The 22,300-nt window shown below is 42.7% G+C and overlaps 10 protein-coding genes across 10 annotated transcripts; 6 read left to right on the top strand and 4 right to left on the bottom strand. All coding sequences in view use genetic code 12, as the record gives it.

Moving 5' to 3' along the window:
- Positions 1-1,103: 1,103 nt before the first annotated feature.
- Positions 1,104-1,760, top strand: PGUG_05689 (uncharacterized protein; the record flags this gene model as incomplete). Its single annotated transcript, XM_001481876.1, has 1 exon — positions 1,104-1,760. One exon carries the CDS (start codon positions 1,104-1,106, stop codon positions 1,758-1,760), a length of 657 nt encoding a protein of 218 aa, XP_001481926.2.
- Positions 1,761-2,478: 718 nt separating this feature from the next.
- On the bottom strand, positions 2,479-3,090 carry PGUG_05690 (uncharacterized protein; the record flags this gene model as incomplete). Its single annotated transcript, XM_001481877.1, has 1 exon — positions 2,479-3,090. The coding sequence occupies one exon, from the start codon at positions 3,088-3,090 to the stop codon at positions 2,479-2,481; it is 612 nt and encodes a 203-aa protein (XP_001481927.1).
- Positions 3,091-4,303: 1,213 nt separating this feature from the next.
- PGUG_05691 (uncharacterized protein) lies at positions 4,304-5,197 on the top strand (the record flags this gene model as incomplete). Its single annotated transcript, XM_001481878.1, has 1 exon — positions 4,304-5,197. One exon carries the CDS (start codon positions 4,304-4,306, stop codon positions 5,195-5,197), a length of 894 nt encoding a protein of 297 aa, XP_001481928.2.
- A 192-nt stretch (positions 5,198-5,389) lies between these two features.
- PGUG_05692 (uncharacterized protein) lies at positions 5,390-5,929 on the bottom strand (the record flags this gene model as incomplete). The annotated part of the gene is made up of 1 exon (XM_001481879.1): positions 5,390-5,929. The coding sequence occupies one exon, from the start codon at positions 5,927-5,929 to the stop codon at positions 5,390-5,392; it is 540 nt and encodes a 179-aa protein (XP_001481929.1).
- A 1,183-nt stretch (positions 5,930-7,112) lies between these two features.
- On the top strand, positions 7,113-8,186 carry PGUG_05693 (uncharacterized protein; the record flags this gene model as incomplete). The annotated part of the gene is made up of 1 exon (XM_001481880.1): positions 7,113-8,186. The coding sequence occupies one exon, from the start codon at positions 7,113-7,115 to the stop codon at positions 8,184-8,186; it is 1,074 nt and encodes a 357-aa protein (XP_001481930.2).
- A 24-nt stretch (positions 8,187-8,210) lies between these two features.
- On the top strand, positions 8,211-9,200 carry PGUG_05694 (uncharacterized protein; the record flags this gene model as incomplete). The annotated part of the gene is made up of 1 exon (XM_001481881.1): positions 8,211-9,200. One exon carries the CDS (start codon positions 8,211-8,213, stop codon positions 9,198-9,200), a length of 990 nt encoding a protein of 329 aa, XP_001481931.2.
- A 1,966-nt stretch (positions 9,201-11,166) lies between these two features.
- AGA1 (Aga1p) lies at positions 11,167-12,141 on the bottom strand (the record flags this gene model as incomplete). Its single annotated transcript, XM_001481882.1, has 1 exon — positions 11,167-12,141. One exon carries the CDS (start codon positions 12,139-12,141, stop codon positions 11,167-11,169), a length of 975 nt encoding a protein of 324 aa, XP_001481932.2.
- A 2,623-nt stretch (positions 12,142-14,764) lies between these two features.
- On the bottom strand, positions 14,765-15,085 carry PGUG_05696 (uncharacterized protein; the record flags this gene model as incomplete). The annotated part of the gene is made up of 1 exon (XM_001481883.1): positions 14,765-15,085. One exon carries the CDS (start codon positions 15,083-15,085, stop codon positions 14,765-14,767), a length of 321 nt encoding a protein of 106 aa, XP_001481933.2.
- A 559-nt stretch (positions 15,086-15,644) lies between these two features.
- PGUG_05697 (E2 ubiquitin-conjugating protein) lies at positions 15,645-16,094 on the top strand (the record flags this gene model as incomplete). The annotated part of the gene is made up of 1 exon (XM_001481884.1): positions 15,645-16,094. The coding sequence occupies one exon, from the start codon at positions 15,645-15,647 to the stop codon at positions 16,092-16,094; it is 450 nt and encodes a 149-aa protein (XP_001481934.1).
- Positions 16,095-17,644: 1,550 nt separating this feature from the next.
- PGUG_05698 (aminophospholipid-translocating P4-type ATPase) lies at positions 17,645-21,952 on the top strand (the record flags this gene model as incomplete). The annotated part of the gene is made up of 1 exon (XM_001481885.1): positions 17,645-21,952. One exon carries the CDS (start codon positions 17,645-17,647, stop codon positions 21,950-21,952), a length of 4,308 nt encoding a protein of 1,435 aa, XP_001481935.2.
- Between the last annotated feature and the right edge of the window lie 348 nt (positions 21,953-22,300).

The following is a 22,300-nucleotide window of genomic DNA, read 5'->3' on the forward strand; positions in this document are numbered from 1 at the left end:
ACCGTGGTCAAGGTGAAGTTGGGATGTTCATTCTCCACGAAATCCCAAGCAGCTTTTTCAGCAAGTTTTTTGGAAATGAGGTAGCCTGCAATTGGGTTTTGAAGAGCATCTTTGGCAGTGCCTGGGTTCCACGAGGCTTCAGTGTTTGTAACTTCAGGATTTCTCTCGGTATTGAGATCCATAATAGCAGCATACGACGAAGTCACCACAACTTTTTTAATTTGCGAACCATGAATCTTGATTGCACGAAGACCACAACAAACATGGTTTGCTCGTTGCTTACTATTTCTTTTACTTCTACTGGGGTCCTTACGTATGTATGACGTCGTTGTCCATGGCCAACACCTCGGGCCATACAAAAAAGACTATCGTCAATACGGTGAATTTTGTGTCTTATTGTGTGTCCAACATCATTGCTCCACAATTCTTTCTCGCCAAACAGGCACCTCATTACCTTACTGGTTATCATGCTATTTTAGGCTTTACCTCCGCAGCTTGTCTTTCAATTTTGGCTTATGGTGCTGGATGCTATATGGAAAATGCTAGGAGAGACAAGCTCTACGGACCACCATCATTGGATTTTGAAGAGGATGCCAAAGATTTGACAGATAAGCAAAAGGCCAAGAATTTTCGATACGTTTGGTAGAAGCTTCTTAAGGAGTTGTAAGGGTTCTCTCAGCCCCACTTGTTCTATAATTACGAATTTGCAGCCGAGTCAACGGGCTTATACACCCGAACCTTGACGAGCTTGGCACGAGTAATTTGGTAGGTGAACTATTCAAGAATGATGAACTAGAATTGATAAAGTATCACGAGTGATAAACTATATAGATAATTGATAATGTGGAGTCGTCTATACACAACTACCCCAGTTTCTCGTCGTTTCTTGTCTTATTTTTCAACCACTCGAATCGCACTCATTACTCATCGCGAATATTCACTCATACTCATTTTCTCATTTCTCATCCATTCCGACTTTGCCCGAAATCATACCACACCAAATATTTTTCAAACACGCATGTGGCTGACTTCCAAACGGTTTCCACGGATATACCAGATGCATAAATACCCAGAATAATCGCACCACCTCCCTCACTTTCATAATGACAAAGGCTGCAAATCAAGTGTACACCATTCAACAGCTTAGTCCAGAACAAGTTAACATTGTCAAGGCTTCAGTTCCAATATTGAAAGCTCTGGGTCAGGAACTCACCAAGAACTTTTATCAGAAAATGCTCTCCAGTTATCCTGAAGTAAAGCCGTTTTTCAATGAATCTGATCAAAAACTGTTACGTCAACCCAAAATTCTTGCATTTGCATTGTTGAAATATGCCGAAAATATTGAAAATTTGGAACCCTTGACTGGGTTTGTTCAGCAAATTGTCACGAAACATGTGGGACTCCAGGTCAAACCAGAACACTATCCAATTGTTGGAACTTGTCTTCTCAACACCATGGAAAATATGTTGGGAGAATTAGCGACACCTGAATTTCTTCAAGCATGGGCAACTGCCTATGGAAACTTGGCTCGGTTGTTGATCAACGCCGAGGATACTTGTTACCAGAAACAACCTTGGAACGGGTTCAAGGAATTCACCATTGAAAAAATACAAAATGAAGCAAGCGATGTGAAATCAGTCTATTTTTCACCAACCGATAAAAGTGCAATTGCAACTCCTCAGAGAGGTCAGTATGTCTGTATTCGTTGGAAACTTCCAGGGCTGGAGTTTGAAAAGAGTAGAGAGTATTCTCTTTTCTGAATTTCCAACAGAAAACCATTATCGAATTTCCGTCCGCAAGCTTGAAGGTGGACAGATTTCCAGCCATATTCATGAACAACTTAAAGTCGGTGACAAAATCAGAGTAGCTTCACCAGGTGGTAGCTTTACTTATCATGAAAATGACCCAAGTGTGGAAATGTTGGTTTACGTTGGAGGCATTGGAATTACACCACTTGTCAGTATTATTGAGCAAGCTCTTCTCCAAGGGTCGCAAAGTGAAAATGTACAATTCAAATAGGTCTGAGAGTCATCGTCCGTTTGGAGAATGGCTCTCTCAATTGGCTGCAAAATACCCAAATTTTACGGTTACTGATTTTTACTCAGATGCTGAAAATTCCAATCGTCTTCAAAGCAGTGACTTTGATTTCATCGTACCAAACCAAAAATACGATGTCTACCTTCTCGGACCAAGCGGCTACATGCATTTTGTCAATGACGAACTCGCAAAAAGAGGAAGTGTAAATTTCAACATCTACTCAGAAACCTTCGGGCCAACCGAAGTATGATGTAAATAGACGAAAGAAAGATTTAGCAATGTCTAGACGAATCAAAATGTACATAGTATACCACAAACTAGTTAAAATATCAATCGAACAGAATCGATGCAAAACCAAGAAATGAATAAATGCTTTGGGATTTTAAGTCTTTTCCTGACATCTAGTTCCTTAACAGATATTAATAAATAGTGCCTTTTCCCCTACTTTTGAAGAATTTGTTTCACAGAGTCCACAACGCTGGTATCAAAATCAATGTATTTTGACCCAAAAATACGTTGGGTTTCAGAAAAATCCAACTTGCACAAGACGGATTTTTCCTGTGCAGATTTCTGAGCGTCTGGTTGAGGAATCGCAGCTTCTGGGAAATGTTCGTGGACAACTCTGGCAATATCGTGGTTGCTGAATCTTCCTTCAGCGAGAGCCAATCGTTTGCCTTTAGCGGTCTCGTTTTCGAAAGCAATCAAGTGTGCCTTGGCCACATCACGAACGTCAATGAAAGCGCCAGTCATCGTTGGAATTTCTTCATTTTGTTTCAACTTTAAAACCTTATTGATGATCTCAGACGATGTGTTGAGCGTATCTTTGACATCAGAATCAAAAGCTTGAGGACCGAATACATAAGCTGGGTTCACCGTGGTCAAGGTGAAGTTGGGATGTTCATTCTCCACGAAATCCCAAGCAGCTTTTTCAGCAAGTTTTTTGGAAATGAGGTAGCCTGCAATTGGGTTTTGAAGAGCATCTTTGGCAGTGCCTGGGTTCCACGAGGCTTCAGTGTTTGTAACTTCAGGATTTCTCTCGGTATTGAGATCCATAATAGCAGCATACGACGAAGTCACCACAACTTTTTTAATTTGCGAACCATGAATCTTGATTGCACGAAGACCACAACAAACATGGTTTGCTCGTTGCTTACTATTTCTTTTACTTCTACTGGGGTCCTTACGTATGTATGACGTCGTTGTCCATGGCCAACACCTCGGGCCATACAAAAAAGACTATCGTCAATACGGTGAATTTTGTGTCTTATTGTGTGTCCAACATCATTGCTCCACAATTCTTTCTCGCCAAACAGGCACCTCATTACCTTACTGGTTATCATGCTATTTTAGGCTTTACCTCCGCAGCTTGTCTTTCAATTTTGGCTTATGGTGCTGGATGCTATATGGAAAATGCTAGGAGAGACAAGCTCTACGGACCACCATCATTGGATTTTGAAGAGGATGCCAAAGATTTGACAGATAAGCAAAAGGCCAAGAATTTTCGATACGTTTTTGGTAGAAGCTTCTTAAGGAGTTGTAAGGGTTCTCTCAGCCCCACTTGTTCTATAATTACGAATTTGCAGCCGAGTCAACGGGCTTATACACCCGAACCTTGACGAGCTTGGCACGAGTAATTTGGTAGGTGAACTATTCAAGAATGATGAACTAGAATTGATAAAGTATCACGAGTGATAAACTATATAGATAATTGATAATGTGGAGTCGTCTATACACAACTACCCCAGTTTCTCGTCGTTTCTTGTCTTATTTTTCAACCACTCGAATCGCACTCATTACTCATCGCGAATATTCACTCATACTCATTTTCTCATTTCTCATCCATTCCGACTTTGCCCGAAATCATACCACACCAAATATTTTTCAAACACGCATGTGGCTGACTTCCAAACGGTTTCCACGGATATACCAGATGCATAAATACCCAGAATAATCGCACCACCTCCCTCACTTTCATAATGACAAAGGCTGCAAATCAAGTGTACACCATTCAACAGCTTAGTCCAGAACAAGTTAACATTGTCAAGGCTTCAGTTCCAATATTGAAAGCTCTGGGGTCAGGAACTCACCAAGAACTTTTATCAGAAAATGCTCTCCAGTTATCCTGAAGTAAAGCCGTTTTTCAATGAATCTGATCAAAAACTGTTACGTCAACCCAAAATTCTTGCATTTGCATTGTTGAAATATGCCGAAAATATTGAAAATTTGGAACCCTTGACTGGGTTTGTTCAGCAAATTGTCACGAAACATGTGGGACTCCAGGTCAAACCAGAACACTATCCAATTGTTGGGAACTTGTCTTCTCAACACCATGGAAAATATGTTGGGAGAATTAGCGACACCTGAATTTCTTCAAGCATGGGCAACTGCCTATGGAAACTTGGCTCGGTTGTTGATCAACGCCGAGGATACTTGTTACCAGAAACAACCTTGGAACGGGTTCAAGGAATTCACCATTGAAAAAATACAAAATGAAGCAAGCGATGTGAAATCAGTCTATTTTTCACCAACCGATAAAAGTGCAATTGCAACTCCTCAGAGAGGTCAGTATGTCTGTATTCGTTGGAAACTTCCAGGGCTGGAGTTTGAAAAGAGTAGAGAGTATTCTCTTTCTGAATTTCCAACAGAAAACCATTATCGAATTTCCGTCCGCAAGCTTGAAGGTGGACAGATTTCCAGCCATATTCATGAACAACTTAAAGTCGGTGACAAAATCAGAGTAGCTTCACCAGGTGGTAGCTTTACTTATCATGAAAATGACCCAAGTGTGGAAATGTTGGTTTACGTTGGAGGCATTGGAATTACACCACTTGTCAGTATTATTGAGCAAGCTCTTTCCAAGGGTCGCAAAGTGAAAATGTACAATTCAAATAGGTCTGAGAGTCATCGTCCGTTTGGAGAATGGCTCTCTCAATTGGCTGCAAAATACCCAAATTTTACGGTTACTGATTTTTACTCAGATGCTGAAAATTCCAATCGTCTTCAAAGCAGTGACTTTGATTTCATCGTACCAAACCAAAAATACGATGTCTACCTTCTCGGACCAAGCGGCTACATGCATTTTGTCAATGACGAACTCGCAAAAAGAGGAAGTGTAAATTTCAACATCTACTCAGAAACCTTCGGGCCAACCGAAGTATGATGTAAATAGACGAAAAGAAAGATTTAGCAATGTCTAGACGAATCAAAATGTACATAGTATACCACAAACTAGTTAAAATATCAATCGAACAGAATCCGATGCAAAACCAAGAAATGAATAAATGCTTTGGGATTTTAAGTCTTTTCCTGACATCTAGTTCCTTAACAGATATTAATAAATAGTGCCTTTCCCCTACTTTTGAAGAATTTGTTTCACAGAGTCCACAACGCTGGTATCAAAATCAATGTATTTTGACCCAAAAATACGTTGGGTTTCAGAAAAATCCAACTTGCACAAGACGGATTTTTCCTGTGCAGATTTCTGAGCGTCTGGTTGAGGAATCGCAGCTTCTGGGAAATGTTCGTGGACAACTCTGGCAATATCGTGGTTGCTGAATCTTCCTTCAGCGAGAGCCAATCGTTTGCCTTTAGCGGTCTCGTTTTCGAAAGCAATCAAGTGTGCCTTGGCCACATCACGAACGTCAATGAAAGCGCCAGTCATCGTTGGAATTTCTTCATTTTGTTTCAACTTTAAAACCTTATTGATGATCTCAGACGATGTGTTGAGCGTATCTTTGACATCAGAATCAAAAGCTTGAGGACCGAATACATAAGCTGGGTTCACCGTGGTCAAGGTGAAGTTGGGATGTTCATTCTCCACGAAATCCCAAGCAGCTTTTTCAGCAAGTTTTTTTGGAAATGAGGTAGCCTGCAATTGGGTTTTGAAGAGCATCTTTTGGCAGTGCCTGGGTTTCCACGAGGCTTCAGTGTTTGTAACTTCAGGATTTCTCTCGGTAATTGAGATCCATAAATAGCAGGCATACCGACGAAGTCACTCACAACTTTTTTAATTTGCGAACCATGAATTCCTTGATTGCACGAAGAGCATTCTCAGTTCCTTGAGTAGCAGGATCTAACAATTCCTTCTGAATGTCAGTGACATCAAAACGGAATGGAGAAGCAGTGTGAAGAAACACAGTCACTTCTGGATGGTTTTCCAACGCTTGGTCAAAGGCACCTTCTGCTGCTACATCAGCAACAACTTCGTATTGAAACGACGATCCAAACTTCTCAGTAAGAGATTCACCTTTTTCCTTTGATCTCACAGAACCAACAACTTTGTAGTTCTTGGCGATTAACTGCTTGATCACATGTTGGGCAATGAAGCCGGTTGCTCCAGAAACAAAAACTGTAGACATTGTTGGGTAATATTTTTTGCGATCATTTTATAGTCGCAGACCCTGTCTCATTACTAATTCGGCACCATACGGTCCAACATCGGTTAGCTCGATGCCTGCACAAGAGACATGAAATGCCGCAGCCCGTTTCACGTCAAATTTACGACAAATTTCACCAGCGGTAAATGCGCATCCGAATATTCGTTGAATCAAGCTGAAATGATTGATTTTCATTGCCTTCAGTTGGTACCGTAACCTGGTGCATCTTTTTATTATCAAGATGGCCCGGCAAATTACCCCTTGTATTTTTGCCCGTCGTGCATGCTCTCAATAATATTCTGAACCTTATTATTAAGAACCAGAAAATACTTGCGCTCAGTAATGAGGGGAATGCAAGTGATATCGATAAATCATTCAAAGAATTGGGGACCCAAAACTTGTGGAAAAGTTGAACAATGCAACCTTTTCAGAACGGCAGTACTCCTCACCGGATCTAGCCAAGATTTAAGCCGATTTCAGCTGATACCTGGTAACAATCTCGGTTACTCAGGTAGTACTTCAAGGTGATGAGTAACCAATAATATCTCTGTACTCAGCTCTAATTTCTCGCTCACTAATGTCAACCACTAAGTCAACAATTGAGTTTATATGCTTCGACTTGGATTCATGAGTATTTTGTTGTAATCAGTCGTTTCTCTCTTGTTCTTGTCTGCACTCCCGCGATTTGTGTATGTGAAAATGGCTGCGAAAAACTACTTCATCCTCATGAAACTGATCCTAATTTTTTCCCTACTTGTTTCTGCAGTCAAGGATATCTATGACTGCCATGAAACCGCGGTGACTCCCTTGGATGATACTGAACTTATTCGGCGATCCATCGAGCAATTACAATTAACCTGTAAGGCCGCCGATGCTTGTACCGCTTGCAAATCAAGGCTTTCTATTGGCAAGGTTCTTTCACTGACCCGGCCCGATATTGTTCCCTATGTGTTCAAGCGGTGGTGTACCGAAGCTATGCATGATGCTGGGCAATGTGAGATGAATTTCAGTCCCTTTTCTGCCGACAAATCTACCCTTGGTTCAGACTTCATTTTGATGCTTCAATCAATGAGTCCTGAAGGATTGGATGGAGATTATTTTTGTTATTACCATGAATCCAAATGCCTCGAAAGGCCAGAAACCCCGGAAATCAATCTTGATACCATGTGGCCACCAAAACCAAAATCTTATTCTGCTCCGGTACAAAGTGGTGAGTCGTTTAATGTGCTCCATCTTGGTCATATTAATCTTCAACCAGATTATGCTGTGGCTTCTGAAGCAAATTGCTCACAAAGTTTGTGCTGTTCTCCTTGTTCTGCCAATTTCAATTGTCCTCCAGAAGGTTATAGTATGCATGTTAGCGACACTAAAACCGGCGTAGCTTCATTTTTCAACAGCAGCTATTCACGGGGAAAGTTCGAAAAGGGAAACTACGTGGATATCTTCAACAAAGATGCATGGTGTCCCGCTCATGAATTTGGCACGTATTTGTGTGATGTGCCACCAGTTTTGTTGAACAACACTCTCCGCAATATTCGAGCCTTTCACGAAAATCTGCTCGATTTCGAATTTGCAATTGTCACTGGTTCGGCAATTGACCATAGAGACCGCCAGTTTCTCACCAAAAATGACCACATGAGCACGCAAGATTTAGCTTATAGTGCAATCCAGTGTCATTTGCATTCCATTCCTATATTTCCCTCGTTTGGCGACACCTATCCAAAGCACCAATTTGCACCCAAAAGTCATCCTCTGTTTTCAAGCCAGCAATAACAGTTTGATTTCCAAGCAGACTTGATGACCAGGTTGGGGTGGATCGACTCCAATGAAGTCAACCAAATCCGTTACAGCCACTTTGGCTACGCCGTTGTAACCGATCGAGGCTTGAAGGTAATTTCGTTGAATTCCAAGGTGTGGAGCACAAAGAATTTGTACAATTTCATCAGCACAGAAAGCCCGGACAGGTTTGGAGTTTGGAGCTTTTTAGTGGAAGAGCTCTTGGATAGTGAGCAGAATAACCAAAGAGTTTGGATCATTGGTGAGCATCCACCAAGTGTGGACTCTATGCCCATTGCGTCTCAGGTATTTCTTACCATTGTTAGAAGATTTTCTCCCAAGGTTATTGCTGCGATTCTCTTTGGACATGAGGACGAATTTTACCAGGTTATCTACGACACCGATTGCAAAGAAACTTCCGAAGGAGCTGTTGCGTTTGCATTAATGGCTCCGCCAATCAGTCCGTTCCAAGGCTCGAATCCAGGTTGGCGGTACTATGCCGTTGACGAAGATACCTTTGATATTGTCAACTCGTTCACATTTTACACCCCTTTGAACGAATCTTATGTGAATTCTGGAGCGGAACCAGCATGGAAATTTGGTTATTCAGCAAGAGAATTGCTTGATCCTTGCGAAACCTGGGCTCCGGAAGAACCATTATGGCCCAGTTTTTGGCATTCTGTGAGTATGGCACTTCTTAATGATTCGTCTATAGCCTCCACTCTTGAAGGTGTGCGTCGAAGATGGTCTCCATACACTGATTGTCAATTAATTGATGATTACCGTGATAACCTCCATTGCTTAACTACCAGCTTTACCCTGGATCAGAAGCACGATTGCATGGGTTCGGGTGAACAAAACGACTTCTTTGAGCCTCAGTGTCTGGCTGAAACTCCTCGCAAGTTACCACCCTATTTACCTCCCCAATACTATGAGGAGTATGTGGAAAGTCTGAAGGCTCGTGCGGTGACGAAACATGGGAAGAAATTTGTTGACTCGGTGACCAATTAGCTAGGAAATGTAACGACTACTATGATCAATGTAGATTGAGTAGACTTAGTTAGCTTGTTTTGTGGGTGATAATATCTTGAAGGGTAATCATGAATAGAGTACTCTGTCTGAAAATCGGCAAGTAGCAATGTGCCAAACAGAATTCAGCTGATTTCAAAATATCAAAAAGTGCCATTGAAGATGAGGCAGTTTATTACGAAGTATCTTGTTAGTTTTATATCATCTAAGACGTTTGGAGATTAACGAAATCTCATTAATGCGTCTATACGATATCATGGAAGCGTGGCTTTTGTCATATGAAAATATTATAAGATTCTATTTTCAGCATAATTGTCGCACTGATAAGACTATATGCAGACCTTGAGATCTCAGAACAGACAATTTTCAGTGCTAGTTATTGAGTTCTAGTATTCAGACTGTTTATAGAGCAAACAAACTCAATCAACAGTGGATCATTGAGAATCATGGTTTCGGAAAATACCATAAAACCAATTAATTTATCAAAACTTATTACATCTATTACACAAATGTCGACGACACATTTCTGTCACGTGCCGGAAAGTTTAGCATCTGATAACTAAGTTGAGGTTGAAGATTACCCTTTATGGAAATAAATCTGTACAGGTGATTTCGTTGGGAATGGATCAAAGTAGCAGAAACGCAATTCAAACAGAGTTTTGAACAGGGATAATTTCAAACATGGATATTTTCAAGTAGTCAAGAGTCTATTTTGACATTTTTCATCAATTCGCAAAATTGCAGAATTCCAAGATATGATACAATTGAGATTTCAACCGATTTGAATTTCTTAATTGAATACGTGAACCTTCTTCGAAAGCCATTTCTCTTGGTATTAACGACGTAAACAACAATAAACTTAAACTATTCAAGACTCAAGTCGTTTGCTAGTAGAAACAAAACCAAGTAGAATTGAAACAATTACGTCACTTGTTCATAGACTATTTCAACATTTGGTGAGATTGTTCAAATTCAAGAAAAGCAAGTTCCACGTTTACTCTTATCGAAGCTTGTCAGCGTTTTTTACTCTACTTTTGGGCAGTTTCATCATTTTCAAAAAGTTGAAAATTCATAAATATCTCTCACATACTTAGCCAACCATTCTTAGCGCACTCCAAAAATACCAAAGAACGTTTTTTGCTTCTGGAAATTCCCAAATTAACGTTAGAAGCTCTTGACCAATGCTAGAAGGTTAAAACACAGTGCGGCGATTTTGCGAGTATTTTTCATGAGGTTGTTCCTTGCATGGAACATGCTTCCCGAACAGGGAATACGCACCCCAGACTATGAAGCTTGAGAGGTTTCCTGTTCAAGAAAGCGAGTAGAGCCTTACCCAACTAGGAAATATGGTCGATATGCACGAAAATGGAACCTGTCCTAATTAGGAAGGTCCTACTGAACACTACAAGAACACTTCAATTTTCTACAAATGAAGAACTGGGTATGATTTATTAGTAGATAATGTACACGGCAATAATTGCCAACAACCAGAAAAGCACAGACCGTAATAAATATGAATAATCGTCAATACGATTCTTCAGTAGGACAACTCCTACTGGACGAAATGGTTGCAAAAGTAAACTGATGCGGAAAACGAGCTTAAGGCACGAAATGCGAAGAGCCAAGGTGAACCAGGGCGGAAGTAAGCCAAAAAAAGGCACGAAACTGAAGCCAAAAAGGCACGAAATTGAAGCCAAAAAGGCAGGAAATTGAAGCCAAAAAGGCACGAATGAAGCCAGAGGGCACGAAAGTAAGCCAAAGGGCACGAAGCCGGAGCACGAATGAAGCCGAAGCACGAATTGTTAAAGCCAAAAGGCACGAAATTGAAGCCGAAAGGCACGAATTGGTTGCAAACCACGAATAAAGCAAGCCGAAAGGCACGAAATAACCACAAAAAAGCACAAAAAGCACGAAAAAAAACACGAAACTGGAGCACCAAAAAAGTCAATTAGAATGTCACAAACGAATTAAAGTCAAATTCCTCGGGTTTATGAGCCATAAACTGGTCATTTGCACATCCTTTAAAGTTTGAAAGTTTAATATTGTCCACTTCAGGAACAAACTCCGATACAGGCGAGTACTCACCAGCATCAGAAGTGTCAGAATCACTCAAAAAAACGGTGATTTGCTCGTTAAGAAGCATGAAATCTTCCAAATTAGAAATGGGTTGCGGCTGCTGCGATTTGATTTGTGGAACCACTGGGGCAGACATGGTGTGTCTATGACTAAGTTGCTTCCTGGGACCAGCCACAGGAGCGTGATACGCCTTGAATTGGATCTCCCCACTTCTTCTTTTGTCTCCGGTACTTTTCGAACGTTTGAGATTTGGTGCTGCACCAGTTGAAATATCACCAACAGTGTATGCACGTTTATGCCCGCGAGGCTGCATGGTGTTGGAAGTATCTTCGCCGCGCGTCGTGCCAAACACAAAGTTGTTGAAATGTGGGGTAGATGAGGTGTCGATGCCATTCATTGAATATGCAAGAGGAGCGAGCTCAGCGGCACCAGACGCAGCCTCCTGAGACTGCCAGCCCATCCCGAAATCAATGTTCATGATACCTAATCCCATCTCTGCTCTAGTATCGGTGGAAAACGTGTCCTGCACATAGGCACCGGTGCCGTCCAACTCGCTCATCATAGTAGCAGAGTCGAGGTTTGAGAAAATTGAGTCGTCATCAGATGTAGGTGAAGGTGGAAGCGATCCAGATGTGGAAGCGGACGCAGAAGTAGGTGCCGACGAAATCGACGCCAAATCGTTCGATCCTGTCATCTCCGCTTCTTGCGTCTTCACCGGCAGCAAATCAACAAAGACAAAATCTTTGGGCATTCCTGGTTTATTTTTGGGTCTTTTAGATGGTGGTCTTCTGGTCAGAAAGCTTGTACCGGCGGCGGAGATTTTCATTGAGTTATTGAAACATTCCATGGAAAAGTTGGAACCCACAGCTTTTTTGGCACTGGCACTAGCCAGTCTCACACGCCATAATTTTCTTCCATTAGCAGGAGGAAGTATTTTGCTGAGTTAGTAGAGAACAAACAGATAACTGACAAAAAGTATCGGTGACATACCTTTTATTTTCCATTGTCACTTCCTTGGGTATTAGCGAGGGAAGTAGGCGATATGCCGGGTATCAATTGATGGAAGCAAGTTAGCTAACAGTGAAGGAAGGGAAATATAAGATTAGGATGATCTTAAAACTTTGTGGCGGGAGAATGGATTTATATAGAAACCCCAACAGAAAGGGGGAACCTGCGGCAAAGGATTAGATGCTCCGGCAAATGCAAGGCAGGCGCCAGAGCCGCTGTGGATGCTGCAAGTCATTAGTAGTAGTTGCAAATACTAAGTATTGGCGATGGGCCCGACTCATGCATGATGCGCGCCGTGTTATGCATCATGCACACTCTAATGCATTCTGCATAAAATGGAAATAAAACTCAATATGCGATTACGAAGTGCCAAGAGTAGACCCTTTGTAACTAATGACTTGATTATTCGATGATAAAGCTCTTAGATGACTCTTTCTCGATCCAAAATACTATCACATTAATTTTGGATCATTCTGTCAACTTACAAGCGAATCCTAATTGGTGATCCATAGACAATGGCACCTCCTTGAAAGGAAGGGTTACATTAATAGTTTGCATGAACGTTCAATGTTATTTTCCTATTCGAGTATATTGTTTGCATATGCAACCTAAACAGGAGTGATTGGTACTCCTCTTTTCCTAAATAGGAAATTTGATTTCAATGCGCATAATTTTAATTGACAATTCGAAATCAATGCCCATTGGTGATGCACATCGGGACATGAGAGAAGCTCTCAAAGAAATTACGAACAAATTTCGGATAGAATCCGATGATAACTTGAATATGAATTGAGGCGATTAACAATATTCGGAGATTATGATTTGATAGTTTGGGGCGTTTTCAAGCGCATGCTTCGTATAGAGCCGAGTAGGCGACCTCGCCTACCTAATTAGGCGATTTTCACGCACTTGCATGCACGTAATATGAGATTGATCTGCATTCTATTATACATTGCTGCGTCTCATTAGGCCTAATTAGGAATGCGGAGAAACAAAATAGCCCGATTAGGAAAGCGGGGAATATGCACCCTGCGGGTTTTTTTTGATGTTGCGCTTCTATGAAATTGCCCGGATGTACTAGCGATAAAATGTGGGGTAAACTGTAATGGCTCTAATATGCGCAAACCGGCATTGGCAACAGATTTTGCCGGAATTAATGTCGGCTTCGGTTTTTTACATGCCCGACAATGTTGGATGAATAGTTGACACATTGAACACAAAGTGCCAAACCGTAACGCAAAAATAATGAAAGTTATTGTTATTTAGCGATTGTCTTTGAGTTGCTTTGAGTCATTCTTATTTGTCAATTGCGAATCATGATGCCATGGATTGTCGTCGTACGGCTCCTAGATTTCATGCCGATGCCTGCACAATCGATCGAGAATTTTTTATGCATGCGGCCTAATTAGGACTAGTTATGTGTAAGCCGCAGAAGGGGTCAACTGCAGGGATGAATACAGGCGGTTTAAAATATTCGGCCTAATTAGGCATGGTAATCACACCTCGATATTAACGCAAATATTTAACATAGAAAATACTACTGAATTATCAGTTACGTCATTGGCATGAATTTCACCCAACTATGTAAGGTGCCTTTAAAAATTTTAAATTATTATATTGAAAACCTTTGAAACTAGAAATTGTAGATAAATCCGATTCCCACATTATGTCCGTCCACCGATGGGGAAACCGATTGGGTTTTCTGCAGTCTGCCGACAGAATAATGAACCCGGGAGTCAGATGGGGCACTTGCGGGGAAAAGTGACGGCGGAAAGGAACCATTGCGAGGGGTGAGAGAGGGGACATGTTAAAGGCGCCGAGGTTCTTTATCAATGAAAGTGGAGATTGTGAAGGTTCGCTAATTTGGCTAATTTTTCGGTTGATGAAAAATTCAACGGATTACAATTTTGCGGGGTGTTACATTTAACGTTTGAATGTGATTTCGGAACGACACAGTTACGACACAGCTACGAAAGCAAGTACCAATCAACTAAACGACCCGAAGTTGCAGGGTAATAGTCGTAGGCAATCGAAGGCAATTGAAGGCAATTGCAAGAGCAATCACAAGAGCATATTGCAGAACAATAGTCACAAGTTGTAAGACAACACTTCTATGCTTTAATTTCTTTTGGTTTTTGGTTTCTGGTTTATTTGGTTCAATTCTTTGTGTTTCTTTGGTTTGTTCCTTTGGTTGTTCTATGCTTCTTTGTCGGTTTTGATTTCTATTCTTGTGGCTGATTCTTTGTTGCGAAACCATTGTGCTTTTGTGTTACTTTGGTATTTTGTTGTATTTTGTTGTATTTTGGTTCTGTGGCTGGTATTTTCTTTTGGTTCAAACTAGACTTGCCCTGGTAACCACAGTGGTTCTAGAACAGTGATTTGGTCATGTTTGATTCATTGTCATTATTTCATTTGTGACCATTGCTCGTAATTGAACTTACTTGTTACTTCTTTCATTTTTCTTACTCGTTACTTCTTTCATTTTTCTCCCTCTCTCTAACCAACTTTTCCAATCGCGCTTTGGCTTCCGGAGTATAGTCAAGTGTACACGTTTCCAAGTGCTTAATCAGCAAACCCTTGTGTTCTCTTTTGCGCTTTTCCACCTCTTCTGGAGTGTGCGGCGTATACTTGATAAATTCAAAGTCTTTTCCTGTGTCCCAGAAAACCCAGGCTCCGGCCACCACGGCCAAAGTACCGACAATAAGACGATTTATAAATGGAGGTGAGGACATAAGCGTGAAGTTTGGTGAGAGAAAAGATTTGAGAGCGCGGCACGTGACCATTTCAATTGGTTATTCAATTTTGTCAATTTGCAATTGGTGCAGCGGCTATCATTACTGCGTTTTTTTTTACGGCAATTTGCATCTCTTACTTTACCGTTTTACATTCACCGTTCCATGCAGAAAGGCGCTAGGAATTGGGCGCTAAGAACGAAAAGAAGTATAATGTGAATCCAAGTAATATATGATGTCTACAGTGTACTGTTACAGTCTATTATAGTTAGTGATTGTAGCACTTAATTAAGTTTCAGCTTACTCAAATTTCAGTTCTGCTTCTTAGTTGTATCTGATGGTCGTTGCTTTGTCAGGGCTTGGTCATTTCTTGGTCACTGGCCATAATTTCGTCATTGCTTTTCTCCATTGTCTTTCATTTTGCAGCTCCTACAGCTTCATTTGCAGCTTTCGAATTCAGTTCGCACTTTCGTAGCGCGCACGCCTGTTTCCCAGCTATTTCCTCCCACTATTCACTAATTCGCAGCGCGCACGCTGCTCATTAGCTCGCGCACGCTCGCTCGCACGCCGCTCGCACGCTCTATATTTGCCAATCTCCCTCCCTATTTCCATGGCTGCACTTCCAAAAAGAATATCCAAGGAAACCCAACGGTTGGTGTCGGATCCCGTGCCCGGCATCACCGCTGTGCCTTCAGAAGACAACTTGAGGTACTTTGAAGTGTGTATTGATGGTCCTTCTTCTTCACCATATGCTGATGGCAAGTTCAAACTAGAACTTTATTTACCTGATGATTATCCCATGTGTGCACCCAAAGTGCGGTTTCTCACCAAAATCTACCATCCCAACATAGATAAATTGGGCCGTATTTGCTTGGATGTATTGAAAGATAATTGGAGTCCGGCGTTGCAAATCAGAACGATTTTGTTGTCTATCCAAGCGTTGTTGGGTGCGCCAAACCCTGATGATCCGTTGGCCAACGACGTTGCAGAGGACTGGAAGAAGGACGAAAAGGCTGCTATCGAGGTGGCGAAGGAGTGGACGCGAAAGTATGCGACGTAGAAAGGGAGAAGAGAAGTGAAGAGGAATTGATCGAGATTTCAGCAATTTCAACAAGACTAAAATTTGAAGCTTGTATTGTGGAAGAATCGTGATACTCAATGCCTTTATTTACATCGCGTTGTGATATCTGGTATTTTGTCACCTACTTTACTCACTTAGTTGACTCGCGTAGGTCACCAGGCTGGAAGCGAAGCGGCAGCCTGGTTTTCTCCTGGTTAGGCTGGTTTCAGGTTTCCTGGTTAGGCTGGTTTCACCAGGCTGTCGCTTCGCTTCCAGCCTGGTTGCTTCAGCCTGGTTAGCTGGTTCATCAGGCTTCGCTTCGCTTCAGCCTGATTATATAATCTCTTTATCGGATCATACGGAACCCGCGCCGATGAGCGCGAATTCCCCCTGAAAAATCTTATACACCCATACACCAGCTTACCTCGGCCATTACCACCCCACGAATTTGCACTAAATCGGCTGCTTTCAACCCAAAATTCACATCTCATACTCAATTCCTACAGTAGACCACGTAAACGCGTCCAGAACCACCGCACCCCACTCAAAACCGCCAAAAATTAGCCCCGGTCCAATTGGTAGATTAGGTCAGCGCTGACAAACGCGACGCATAATCGGTGCCCACGCAGATCTGATTTCAAATTCTTTTCGTCTGATGGCGGCCCAGAATTCCGATGACGACCAGCCGGCGTCAAGTCCGTTTGCGGACCATAGCTACACGTTCGTAGACGGCAACTCAACCACCTCCGACCACTATGAACCACACACCTCCAATAATAATCGGGTTTTTTCTGATCACACGTTCAATTCGGGATTTCTGGATTCATCTATACATCAAACTCGGGCCGATTTCGATCCCCACCAGTCCCCCGAGTCCAGCGCCATGCCCACACCAAAACTCAATGTGGCTAGCTCACCAACGTCGCGTAAACCTTCGCTTAGATTCAATCTTCCCCCCACACGGTCTCCTTCCACCAAAGGTTCGCCTCCTACAAGTTCACTTCCGGCCCTCCCAATGGACCCTGCGAGCTTTGCTTCGCCCGAGACGCGTACCGACACGCGTCTGGCGTCGTCAGGAACCCTCCATCTGGCCCACTCATTGTACAATCTTCCCCACCTGCACGGCATGCAAAACGGCCATCGCGACCACCAAGTAAGTCCTACTGGTTATGGCGGCCGGGCCTCGCCCACGTTTGCCATTGACGAGGACCACGAGGTCAGCTTCCAGAAACCACAGCTGCCGTTCGCGGACTCGGCCGAGGTAACGTTTGAGTCGGCAGATTCCGCGTCCATCATCTCCGGTTCGGAACCACCATTTATGCCGTCGCCGCCGCCTACGATGCAGAGACACCGGTGGGGAACCACCAGAAACAAGAAGGGACGCCCGCAGCGCGAGAACGTAAGCCGGTCCAAAACTCTCAAGGGCATTTTCTCGCAAAATTCCATCTCAAGGTCAAAACTGTCAAACCACCCAAAACGCAAAATATCTATCCGCCCGCCCCGCACAGACGACACCCACATCCACGAGTCCGATACCGGTGACGACGACGATGAAGACCACAACTCAACACCAGAAACCGCCGATCCAAAAGATAGAAGAGCCGAAAAAAGAACAGTGGTGTTTAACCGTCCGCTCCCACAATCAGCCGTCGACCCACAATCCGGCCAACCCATCATCACCTACCCACGTAACAAGATCAGAACCACCAAATACACCCCATTGTCTTTTCTACCGAAAAACATCTTCAAACCAGTTTTTCCACAACGTCGCCAACATCTATTTCCTCGCGATGCTCATCTTGGGAGCGTTCCAGATTTTCGGTGTACCCAGTCCCGTTCTCGCAGCAGTACCATTGATCGTCATTGTACTAATCACGGCGTGTAAAGACGCTATCGAAGACTCCAGGCGAACGGGTTCGGACATGGAGATTAACAACCAATACACTCACATTCTCGTGCACGCGGCCGAAAACTCCGAATACGAAAACCCCAACGTGTCGCAAGAAAAAGTGTCGTACTGGCGTCGGTTCAAAAAGTTGAATTCTCGTCTTCTTTTCCGGTTCATTCGCTTTCTCGAACGCAACGTTACCAAAAAGGGACGCGCTGAAAAGGCCCGTCAAGAGGTGGCAGAACCTCAAAATATCCGTAAATCTTTCGATAGCGATATTATGTCGGATATTCAGTCGCCAAGACCATCAGGAGATATACGCCGATCGATGCAGAGAACCCGCCCTTCGGGTCAATATTCTCGAAGATCGGGGGTACATCGTCAAAAGACACTTCGGTATGCGAGAAAATACTGGAAGGATGTCCGTGTAGGCGACATTGTCCGGGTTCAAAATAACGAAGAAATCCCAGCAGATTTGGTAATTATTTCAACTAGTGACGACGACAACTGTTGCTATGTCGAGACAAAAAATCTTGACGGAGAGACAAACTTAAAGGTCCGTCAAGCCCTTAAATATGGTTCATTGGGCTCCAAAATCCAACGAGCTGATGACCTTCTTCTGCGTGAATTTCAAGTTAACAGTGAGGGTCCTCAGGCCAATCTTTACTCATACCAGGCTAACATAAGCTACAAGCATCCTGTCACATCCGAAGAGGCGACAGAAAGTGTCACTATAAACAATCTTCTCTTGCGTGGATGTTTTTTGAGGAATACAAAATGGGCAATTGGTATTGTTGCATTTACCGGTGAAGATACCAAAATCATGATGAATGCCGGAATCACACCTACAAAGCAATCGAGGCTTTCACGAGAGCTCAACTATTATGTTGTTCTCAATTTCGCTATCCTCTTCATTCTTTGTTTCTCATCGGGTATCATCAATGGATTCTACTATCGAACTCACGATACTTCGAGGGACTATTTCGAATTTGAAACAATTGCTGGGACTCCAGCGAAGAATGGTCTTGTGTCTTTCTTTGTTGCAGTGATTCTTTACCAGTCGTTGGTCCCCATTTCTTTGTACATTACTATTGAGATCATCAAGACCTTACAAGCATTTTTCATCTATTCTGATGTTTCAATGTATTACGAAAGGCTTGATCATCCATGCACACCCAAGAGTTGGAGTATTTCTGACGACTTGGGGCAGATAGAATACATCTTCAGTGATAAAACTGGAACGTTGACACAAAATTTGATGGAATTCAGAAAGTGTACTATTAACGGAATTTCGTACGGAAAGGCATATACCGAAGCATTAGCTGGGTTGCGGAAACGTCAAGGAATTGATGTTGATGCTGAAGGTGCTCATGAGCGTCAACTAATTGCGGAAAATAAGCAAGAAATGCTCAAGATCTTGTCCTCCATTCATGACAATCCTTATATGGACGAGTTGACGTTTGTAAGTAAGGAATTTGCTGAGGATATAACTGGTGCTTCAGGAGAACATCAAAAAGCTTGCAATGAACATTTTGCTTTGGCGCTTGCCTTGTGTCACAATGTTCTTGTTGAGCCAAGAGAAGACGACCCTTCCAAAATGTTGTTGAAGGCACAATCACCAGATGAAGCTGCTCTTGTTGGTACTGTTCGTAGTTTGGGATTCAATTTCAAGGCGAATACGAAAACTGGAGTTGTTGTCGAAGTTCAGGGTGAGACCAAAGAATATCAAGTACTCAACACGCTTGAGTTCAACTCTACAAGAAAGAGAATGAGTGCAATAATCAAGATTCCACCAGAAACTCCCGACGGTGAGCCAAAAGCTCTTCTAATCTGTAAGGGTGCCGACTCGATCATATACTCGCGTTTGTCTCGTACCCAAAACGACAAAACTCTTTTGGATTTGACGTCGAAACATTTGGAGGAATATGCTACAGAGGGTTTGAGAACATTGTGCATTGCACAGAGAGAAATTCCTTGGTCGCAGTACCTTGCGTGGAACGTTCGTCATCAGGAAGCTTCAGCTTCGCTCGATAGGAGAGAGGAAAAGATGGAAGCAGTAGCTGAATCGATCGAACGTGAGCTTGTACTTTTAGGAGGCACAGCTATTGAGGATAGACTCCAGGATGGAGTTCCTGATGCAATTGAAACGCTTGGACGGGCTGGAATCAAGTTGTGGGTTTTGACTGGTGATAAGGTTGAAACTGCCATCAATATTGGATTTTCTTGTAACTTGTTGGGTAACGACATGGAACTCTTGGTTATCAAGACTGAAATGGACGACGAAGAAGCAGCAGAAATTGGAATCGAGAACAGCGACAACCAGGCAACTCTTGTTTCACTGTTACTTTCCAGATACTTGCAAAAGCATTTTGGAATGACGGGTTCGTTTGAAGAAAAAGAAGCTGCTATTGGCGACCACACACCTCCCAACGAAGGCTTTGGAGTAATCATTGATGGTGATGCTTTGAAGGTTGCGTTGGAGAATGAAGATGCCAAACGCAAGTTCCTATTGCTTTGCAAGCAGTGTAAGGCCGTCATGTGCTGTCGAGTCTCTCCAGCTCAAAAGGCAGCTGTAGTCAAGTTGGTCAAGGATACCTTGGATGTGATGACTTTGGCCATTGGTGATGGTTCTAATGATGTTGCTATGATTCAGTCTGCTGATGTTGGAGTTGGAATAGTGGGAGAAGAGGGACGCCAGGCAGCCATGTCGTCGGATTATGCCGTGGGTCAATTCAGGTATTTGACCCGATTGCTTTTGGCTCATGGAAGATGGTCGTACAAGCGATTCAGTGAAATGATTCCTTCTTTCTTCTACAAGAATGTGATTTTCTCTGTTGCCTTATACTGGTATGGAATCTATGATGATTTCGATGGCACCTATTTGTTCGAATTCACCTACTTGATGTTCTACAATTTGGCATTTACATCTTTGGCGGTGATCTTCTTGGGAGTTTTTGACCAAGATGTGTCTGCCAAAGTATCACTTTTGATTCCCGAATTGTACCGTACCGGTATTATGCGTACGGAATTCACTCAGTCAAAATTCTGGTGGTATATGGTTGATGGCATCTATCAATCAGCCATTTCGTTCTTCTTCCCATACCTCATGTATTATCGAGGATTTGCGTCAATGAACGGATTATCCGTGGACCATCGATTCTGGATTGGAATAGTTGTCACATGTATCTCATGTATTTCGTGCAACTTTTACATTTTCCTTCACCAGTACCGGTGGGATTGGTTATCGTCATTGATTGTTGCTATTTCCATCTTGCTCATCTACATCTGGACTGGACTCTGGACCACACCTCTCTACAGTGCCGAGTTCTACAAGGCAGCAGAACAAATGTTTGGATTGACAGCATTTTGGGCATGTTCCTTTATTGGTATCATCGTTTGTTTGATACCTCGGTTTTTCTACGATGTCCTTCAACGCCATTTTTTCCCTCAAGATATCGACCTCATTCGCGAATGCGTCCAAAGAGGAGATTTCGATGCCTATCCCGAGGACTACGATCCCACTGATCCAAACCGGCCCAAGGTCGGCCAGTATAGCAATGCGCAGGTGCTGCGGATGGGATCGGTTCTGAATAATAACTACGAGTCGACTTTGACGTTGAAAACTGAACAAGTTGAAAACTACAACAATTGGAGCAGCGGCAGTGGAAGTGTAAGCGATTTAGAGCAGCAAGCCAAAGTGATGCAAAATAGCACTGCGATTCCAACACCTCCTATCGAGGCAAATAATCACCATCGGGTGAGCAGTCCAACCCCGAAAAACACCGAATCGGTGGTCCGTCGTGGAGGAAACCGCAAGAGTGTCCTCGACCTTTTTAAGAGGAAAAGCCAGGGAGTTTCATACTACGATAACAATTCTTTGATAGATACTTACAATCCACTGGCAGACGACCTCTCCTCGATGCGCACCGAGGAAATTGCCATGGACGACATGAGACATAATAGAGCATGAAAATCAATCATTGGTGTACAATATATATATAAACGATATGCATGAAATAGTGTAGTTTCTGTGCCACAATTGGCGTTAGGCGAAGCCGCGTAAAAAGAAACGTCGGCAGTGATTTCGAGACATTCAGAATCAAATGAATTTTGAACAAAAGTTGAGAATAATCCTTCTTATATTCTTGATCGCATCTACTATGTCCATCGCTGCCAATGTGCCATTGTGCCCCCCACCAACGACGAGAATTTTGCAGCCGTCCATGCATGTGTCGGAAATAGAAACGCGCTTGATCCCGACTGTATGCAGTACGAATAAATTTTCAGAAGCAATCAAAAAACAAGCTATGGAAACTGG

The sequence above is a fragment of the Meyerozyma guilliermondii genome, genomic scaffold, assembly GCF_000149425.1.
Source record: "Meyerozyma guilliermondii ATCC 6260 scaffold_8 genomic scaffold, whole genome shotgun sequence".
NCBI classification, from domain to species: Eukaryota; Fungi; Ascomycota; class Pichiomycetes; order Serinales; family Debaryomycetaceae; genus Meyerozyma; species Meyerozyma guilliermondii.